Genomic DNA, 8,651 nt, shown 5'->3' with positions numbered 1-8,651 from the left:
TTTTTTTTTTTTTTTTTTTAAACAAAATAAGTACTTGAGTATTCTTGGTTCTGTTTTTTTGTTTTTTGACTTTTTGTAAACTCTGGCAGGAAAGTCCTGTCTGTTGAAGGATGTATTTTATTGTACATCAAAGTCTAATATTGGTTATTGTATAACTTTAAAATTAGATAACTGATTTCATCTTAGTATGTACTCTGTGATTTATATTAGATATACAATTGATTCTTTTCTCACAAAGCACAAGCAGGAGAACCAGAATATCTAGAGCAGCCATCAAGAAGTGATTTCTCAAAGCACTTGAAAGAAGAAACTATTCGAATAATTACCAAGGCATCACATGAGCATGAAGATAAAAGTCCTGAAACAGTTTTACAATCGGTAAGAACTTTTCTTTTGGCTCTCTGGACATGTTCACGATATTTCCTACAGTGATGGAGAGCGACGTGTCTAGGAGTCAGGAGAGCCAGAGCCCAGTGCCGCTCTCCATGGACACGATTGGTGGGTGTGGGCAGGTCACGTACTCCTGGGCTGAAATGACCTCAGCTGTAATTTGAAAGATTCACTTCTCTTAAGGTTCTGTCTTCCTCTTAGAGAATTATGAAGAATCACACTCATAGACTAAATTGCCTTTGAATTTGAAAGTTAAAAAGAGAAGTCTTTAATTTAGCAATATTTCTCCTGTCCCTCACGGTTCCTTCCATCTGTACTCTTACTACATTGGAATAGTTGCAAATGTAAGATACAGTTTTTATTGTTTCATGACATGTTTAACAGCAACAGCAACAAAAGGTACTACTCTAGGAGAAATATTATATTACAGAATGTTGGATGCATATTTTAGCGTATCAGCATTACACAGTCATGCTTCACTTAATGATGGTGATATATTCTGAGCAAGGCATCATTAGTGTGATTTCATCATGATGCGAACATCATAGAGTGTACTTTCACCAGCCTGGATGGGACAGCTACTGTACACCTAGTCTGTACGGGATCATCTCTTTCCATCGGATGAGACCACGGTCATGAATGCGGTTTGTTCTTGACTACACGTCATTATTTGGTGCATGATGGTTAATATGTTATCAGTCAGTATGACACTGACAGAGATACTGTTTCAGAATTTGGTAAAACAGAACTTCAATTTCTGTAGTTGTGTATTTTCTTAGTGCACACAAGCAACTCTGATGGATGTTTTATGTTAGCTCCTTTTAGTATTTGAAGATTCCCTTCCTAGAAAACTGAAGTGAACAGGACATATAATTTTACAACACATAATTTTATGCTTAGTAAGTGAACTGAATCCCAGTAATAACCTGCTAATTGTAGTGAGGCCTTTAATATGAGAAGACTTCAACTAATCAAAACATTCTATAAATAGGATAAGCTGTTAATTATGCTTTCATGAACTGAATGATAATCAGAATTTGTTTATTTTTGTTATGAAAAATTTTTGAAAATGTATTAATATATGACCTTGCCATTTAAAAATGTTTTAAATGGATTTTTTGATGATTTCAAATTTTGTATATGCTTTATAGGCTCTTGATGAATTTGAGATGAACATCTAATTCAAAAGCTTTTTTTTTTTTTTTTTTTTAACTGAAAAATGCTTTGTTTAAATCTGGGATGTCTTTTTTTTTTTTTTTTCCGGTGGACAAAAAGAAAACCTAGAGAGGGAGGAAAGAAGAATAGGGACAGGAAAAATATTTTTGCCTCACGTAAGAAATAAATTTGCACATTAGAACTTTTATTTGTTGAAGTCTGCATTATGGTTAAGTATCATCTTTTTAGTTGGTAATCAGAAAACTTAAAGCATTATTTAGCTTAATTTAGAATTATGATTTTGGGAATAGCAGATGGATACCCACATGGCTGATGTGGTTCAAGTCATGGACCTGGCGGCTTTAAACTCATGCTGGGTGGATGTGCGTGCGTGCCCAAAATCCCGAGGAGACTGGAGGAGAAGGGACTGTGGCATGACCATCCCCCTGAGGGGTGATTTCTTGCTTTCTGTATTTCTTTCTCCATCTTGCCATTGTGTGCACACATCTATAGCAAAAATTTCTCTAAAAAAATAGAATCATGACATTTTTAGTTTGGCTAATCATCTGCAGTTTAAATTCACAGAAATGAGCACTTAAATTTTGATTTTTTTGTTTCTTAGTATGGACATTACATTACTGCCTAGCATCCTAGTGCCTCATTTTTAATTGAGAAAGGAGAATGGCAAGAAAAGAATAAGATAAGCCAATAGCATAAACATATGTTTTTTTTTAATTTGTTTTCTGGAGTAGCATCCTCAGTTTTCCTCATTATCTGTATGATCTTTTGATTTTTCTCTTTTTTTTTTTTTTTGAGAGGTTTTTGCTATAGGGCACATGCACTTGCCAGACAGAGAGACAGAAAGCGAGAAATCACTCCCAGGGGGGGTGGCCAGGCTGCAACCCCTTCTCCTCTGTTGTCCTCTAGGGATCTTGGGCACGCATGCACACATGCCTGGTGTGAGGTTTTTTTTTTTTGAGAGGTTTTTGCTACAGGGCGCGTGTGCTCGCCAGACAGACAGAGAGAGATAGAGAGACAGAAAACAAGAAATCACCCCCCAGGGCGGATGGTCACGCTGCAGTCCCTTCTCCTCCATTCTCTGGGGATCCTGGGCACGCACGCACACACGCCTGGCATGAGCTTCAAGCCACCAGGTCTGGAACGTAAACCGTGGTCGACTACATGGGAGTCCGGTGACATAGCCATTACAGTAATTACTGGTCCCCCTGTGATATTTCTAAGAATGTGTTAACCATGACTGACAGAAGAGGCCTGTGGTTTTGGTCTCATATTCAGTTTCTTAGGCTCATGGTAAACTTTTCATATTGTATTTTCTCATTTAAATTTATGATTCAGAAGAAGCTAACTTGCATAGATGGAAAGAGTCTTTCTACTTCGTGGTCAGATACTGCTGGGTTTTTGAATATTAATTTTACTTCTTACTAGCAATCCAACCTTGAATAAATGACTTAAATTTCTCTAAGTATCAGTATTCTTTTCTGTAAAATGGAGGTGACTATGATCTTAATGAAGAGCTTTTTGTTTTACTGTTTTTTTTTTTTTTTTTTTTTTTTTAAGTGCCTGGCTTGGCATGTAAGCCCTAGGTAACTGTGAGTTTCCTTCTGTTACTTTAGTCCTAGCCATTTCATAAACATACAGTGTATTAAATTATAGCCTTAGCATAAGAAGAATTCCCTAGAACCCTAGAACTACAAAATTCATACACAGTCTTAAATATTTCGGAAACTTGCTTTTTAAAAATAACTTAAATCGAATATCTTAGGATAGTTTAAAAATACAGGAAAGTAGACTGTAAAAATCAAACCATGTGTAATCCCAACTCACTACTCAAATTTAATCACTTAATATGTAGGTGTTTTTATTAACCGTTATTTTTATGCAAAAGTTTGGATTTCTTTTATAGTTGAGTTACTGCTGCATATAAAATTTTATATATTGCCCTCTGCTTTTAATCACTTAACCTTAGAATATATTCATTTCCCTATGTTATAAACTCAATAAAAAAATTTAATGTTTGAATATTATTCCCTTGAGTAACTTTTTGTTTATTTACCCATTCCCCTAGCATCTATTTATTTCTACTCATACATTATTATAAATATGCTACTAGAAATAGTTTTTTTTCTCTGTTAGGTTATTTTCTTAGGGTATATTTTACATATTTGAATTACTGATAGGGGGATGGGCACATTGTTGCCAGTGAACTTACAGTTATCCAGCTTTCTAACTGCCATTATTATGAGGCCATGTTAGAAAAGATCACAGTTAATGGATTTTATGCAGCTAGTAAGAATCTTTTTATGCAAATTATTTGTGTAGCGTATTACTGAGGAACTTGTTTTCAACTTAGTTTTCTTGGGTGTTCATATAAAGTCAGAAAATAATATAAAATATTAAACATGTTTACGCCAGTGAACTGTTAAATTTTTATATGAAATTTTTACGATATCTTTTTATGATGTCTACTCTAATGACCGATACTACATAATACTGTATGTGGCTAAAGCTTCCTCTTTTCAACTTTCATGCATTTATTTAATCAGCATTATGTTGTTGAAACTCTTCAGTAGTAAATGGAAATGCTTATAAATTAATTTTTTAATAAGTGCCTTTTTTTTTCCCCCAACAGGAATAATGTTGTCTTTTAAGGGTCTGTATTCTAAGCAATACATTTCCCAGTTGCTATTGGACTTAAATTTATATTATCTGTTTTTTTAGCTAATATTATTTTTACATTGGTTTGTGAGAAATTCATCACCACAAACCTCAGACATGTTTCTTAATTTACCTGCTTGTAATTCATTCTTGTAGTTGGACATCTAGCCCAATTCTCATACAGTGAAGGATTTAAAGTCATTAGAACCAAGCATATATTTTTAGAATATATGTGATAGTAATAATGGTTTAGAGTTATTCAAATATAAGCAATTCAAAGTAATGGAATAAAATAAAATAGTAGTTTTAAGAATTCCAGTGATGTATAGAATAACTATTAATATACCAGGTATTAGATTAACACAGTATTATCTCCCATGAGTATAATTGTGCCATCTGGTTATTTCTTCTTGAAATGTTGAGGATTCAAATAAAATTAGGAAACCCTTTCTAGAATGTTATGGTCAAAGATAACATTTCTTTAAAAAGGTAAAAAACCTCTAGCTATCCAGGCACTAGTATGCAATCCAACTGTAGTATGTATTATACTTAAGTATTTGGAATTCAAAATCCTTTCAGGGTTGGGGGGAGTAGTTTTAAGTTTTTTGAATATCAAGGGAAAACTTTAGATTTTGTATTGCTACTTGATTAATGCATTTGTTTTTAATGTTTGGTTTTAGGTGATTTCATTTTAAGCAAATGCAAGTATATTTAAAAGACTTTAGAATCTTTTTTACTTAATCTCAGTGCTTCCATTGTTCTCTTTTCTAATGTTCATACTAATGGTTTTCTTCTACAGAAACCTGAAAATACCACAAGCCAACCACCTTCTAAGCAGCAAGTTGTAGAGGTGGCGATTCCTCCAGTAGGGAAATTTATGACTGAATCAAAGGAGGGGGGGTATGATGATGAGGTACTTTTGTAACGCCCTGTGCACCAGTCCTTCCTTTTTGCTGTTTAGTACTAGTATGTTGTGCATGCCTGCACCCTCACACTTACGTCTATTGCTGCATAATGTACAGCTTTGCCACCCATGTTTAGAAATTACCTTACCCTTTACTAACAGAACTTTGGATTGGAAGTAAAAATTTAAGTAGAACGCTTATGGAATTCGTCAGAAGAATTTTATGTTTCTTGGGTTAATTCTTTTATTCAGAAATAAGATTAGTTTACTTTATGATTGAGAGATTACAATACAATTTGTTTAATTAAATAGCTAAGTTTTTTGCATTAGTAAATTATTATTTTCCTTTTCTCTTTCACTTGAATTATTTATTATAACACATGGCTCACCACTACCTACCAGAGAATCCTATAGCATGACTGCAAAATGGATAATTGATACTTTTGCTGTTATAACTTCTCTTTGTGACTGAATTGAGGGGCACATCACCATTACTGAGTGCCTACCATTGTTTTCATCGGGTGAAACCTCCAGCCTGTTTCTTCTTACCGCTTCATTGCTCATTCACTTAGTTTTGCAGCATTTATGGAAGTATTTTTGTTTTTCATGCTATAGTTCTTCAGAATCCAGATAAATACAATCTACTGCCATGGCCCATCAGATTATTTCCTCTTATTTCCCCTCTTTGCTCTTGAGATTCTTAGTATTCTTTTCCATATTTGTGAGACAGCCAGTGAGCTATTTCTGAAAAGTAATGCAAAGAATACCATGCCAAACGAAGATGGGAGATGATTTTGTAAAAGCCTATTGGATTATTTTATTTGTCAGTTTTTATGAATGTGGGTGAGAATTGAACGTATATTAAATGATTTTGTTCAAGCTACTTTGTTTTAATGAATTCCAAGGTTATAATTACAGTTATACAAGAGTCAGTCGCCAAAATCAGAAGTGTCATAAATATAGTAATATCACTTTGCCATTATAAGAAAGTGTGGGCCATGAAGAAAATAGACAAATGTTGTGAAATAGGAACTAGTCAGGGGGTTTTCTTATGTAGATAATGTTAGGTACATTACAACAGTCAGTTGCAATACAAAATATATGCAAATCCTACAGATAATCAGGTCAATGAGCCAGAGCACCCAATCTCTTGCTTGTTGTAAGATACCTTCATAGTATTTTGAGTTATTCATTTTGTAGATATTTTAAATATTAACATCCAGTAATAAGCTATTATAAAAATTTAAAAATACTTAGGTACTACATAGTACCATTTTACTATTGTGTCACCAGTTAGCTCTTGAAAATTATGAAAACTAGCATAAATAAAAATGTTAATTAATTGACCAACCACCTAAGTGCTTGTTTTAGGGTGAACCTCTGGTACTTAGAAAAGGAGAGTTGTACTTAGTCATTTAACACCACCTTTCATGTAAATGCTTATGCTACTAGCAGAGTTCTATGTTTTGTTTGTTTTTTGATTTATTGGACTGATAGTTTAGCAGTGCATGTGCCTTGGAACTTTTGAAAATATTACATATCACGTCAGTGCAAACCTGCTGTTGACGAATGTGTAGGTTGTGTAATTGTGCCGGTGTGCCTAGCCATGGGGGAAAACGAGATTGAAACTGAGTTCATACTAAGCTCCCAACCCTTGACAAAGGGGCATCTTTTAAAATTGATTACAGTGGAGTGTTGCATTTCCTAACTTGCTCGCTCAGAGTGCAGCACACAATTTTCTAATTTGTCCAGAGTAGGGGGTGCCTTTTTAAAATTGTCCCAGTTCAGAGAGGATTCCTTTCTCGGTTTTTTTTTTTTTACTCATAGATGCATGCGCTTGCTGGAGAAAGAGAGAAACAGTGAGACGGAAAGTGAGAAATCACCCCCCACGCGGGGACGGCCACCCACAAACCCGTCTTCACTTTTCTTCTGGGATTTAGAGCATGCGTGCACACATTCCCACCATGATTTTCAAGCCCTCAGGTCTGGGATTGAAACCACAGTTGGCCAACACGGGAGTAACCCCACATCACCTGCTGGTCCCAGAGAGGATGACTTTTTGTAGTTTGCACAAAGGCACCATTTGAGCCCGCTGTGCTCCAATATGGATGATTTTGCAAGATGCTAACATGCATACTAGTTCATGTTTGCTTTTCAAGAAATGCAACATTTGATTTATAAATGGAAAACCAAGGATTTTTAACTTGCATGTAAAAAAATTATTATTTTTATTTTTTTATGTTAACCATTCAAAAACTCTTACTTTAAATCCCTGTGGCAGATCATGATGACACCGAACATGCAAGGTATTATCATGGCGATAGGTAAATCCAGGAATGTGTATGACAGGTGTGGTCCTGAAGCAGGGTTCTTTAAGGTACAATTAACATTTTCATTTCATTTTCTTCTTTTTTCCCCCTAATTAAACATCTTAAAATATTTCAATTCTATGGATAAAATTTGGTCTTTTGTTTAATTTCTTTTTTTGCTATCTTAGCTACAGCCACCTGATATTCTGTGGGTTTCTTTTATGTCTAAATCAAAGACTGATTATTTTTCTTTTAGTCTAGATACTTCAAGAAAAACGAGGCATTTTACCTAAGTATTTAGCAGAAATTTGAATTGTATTTGGTATTTGAAGGGAATAAGGATATCAATGAACAATAATAAGGAGGAACTGAGTAATCGGTTCTGGTAATGGTAATTTTAGTTCTCATTGCTCATACTATTAGTATTATAATCCTGGGGCCAGCAGTTAGCGTAATGGCTAAGTCGCTGCACTCCCACGTAGTCGATCGCGGTTCGAGTCCCGGACCGGTGGCTTAAAACTCACGCTGGGCATGTGTGCGTTCATGCCCAAGATCCCGAGAGGAGAATGGAGGAGAAGGGATTGTGATGTGGCCACCCCTCTCTCCCCCCAGGGGGTGATTTTTCGCTTTCTGTCTCTCTCTTTCTGTCAGGCGAGCACACGTGCCCTCTAGCAAAAACCTCTCCCAAAAATAAATAAATAAAACTAATCCTTTTCCTTTAATTATATTATAATTTAATACTAAATTGCTGTCTTCATTTAATTGTTTCTAAAATTATTTGTTCATTTATTATCTACTACATTTCTTATTGTTTCTAATTCACTTAAGTTGTCTCTATAATTAGTTTTGATCTCATAGTCAATGTAAGACAGGTGAGAACATCAAACTAATGCGTGTTCCATGACCAGACCACATTTGTTTTTACTTTTAATATTAGAGCTTTACAGTGCTTTCAATATAATGTTATTTGCTTTTGAAAGATTAAAGCACCATATATGTGTTATTTCAATTAACCAGAAAACTTCCATTTTTTTCATCCCTCTCCTGTTATTTTTTTTTAAAAAGTAGCTTTTTTGAGGTATAATTCACTCCAATAAATTATATACTTATTTCTTTTTTACATACATATTCCTTATCTTTTTCTCTTGCCATTAAAAACTAAAATTTTCTTCTTCTTTTTTTTTTCTTTTAGAGAGATTTTTGCTATAGGACATGTG

General features: G+C 34.5%; 1 protein-coding gene across 8 annotated transcripts in view; it reads left to right on the top strand.

The window, feature by feature from the left end:
* Positions 1 to 8,651, top strand: part of USP25 (ubiquitin specific peptidase 25) — a 154,706-nt gene that overhangs the window by 118,781 nt on the left and 27,274 nt on the right. For 5 of the 8 annotated variants that reach the window (XM_027768684.1, XM_027768690.1, XM_027768688.1 and 2 more), the window contains 3 exons: positions 239 to 378; positions 5,021 to 5,134; positions 7,407 to 7,502. In XM_027768684.1, the coding sequence (XP_027624485.1) occupies positions 239 to 378; positions 5,021 to 5,134; positions 7,407 to 7,502 (350 nt within the window). The remainder of the gene's footprint in view (positions 1 to 238; positions 379 to 5,020; positions 5,135 to 7,406; positions 7,503 to 8,651) is intronic. The other 3 variants (XM_027768689.1, XM_027768687.1, XM_027768686.1) reach the window with 2 other exon arrangements.

The sequence above is a fragment of the Tupaia chinensis genome, unplaced genomic scaffold, assembly GCF_000334495.1.
Source record: "Tupaia chinensis unplaced genomic scaffold, TupChi_1.0 Scaffold147185_1, whole genome shotgun sequence".
Classification (NCBI taxonomy): domain Eukaryota; kingdom Metazoa; phylum Chordata; class Mammalia; order Scandentia; family Tupaiidae; genus Tupaia; species Tupaia belangeri.
This window is presented reverse-complemented; position numbering and strand designations above follow the sequence as displayed.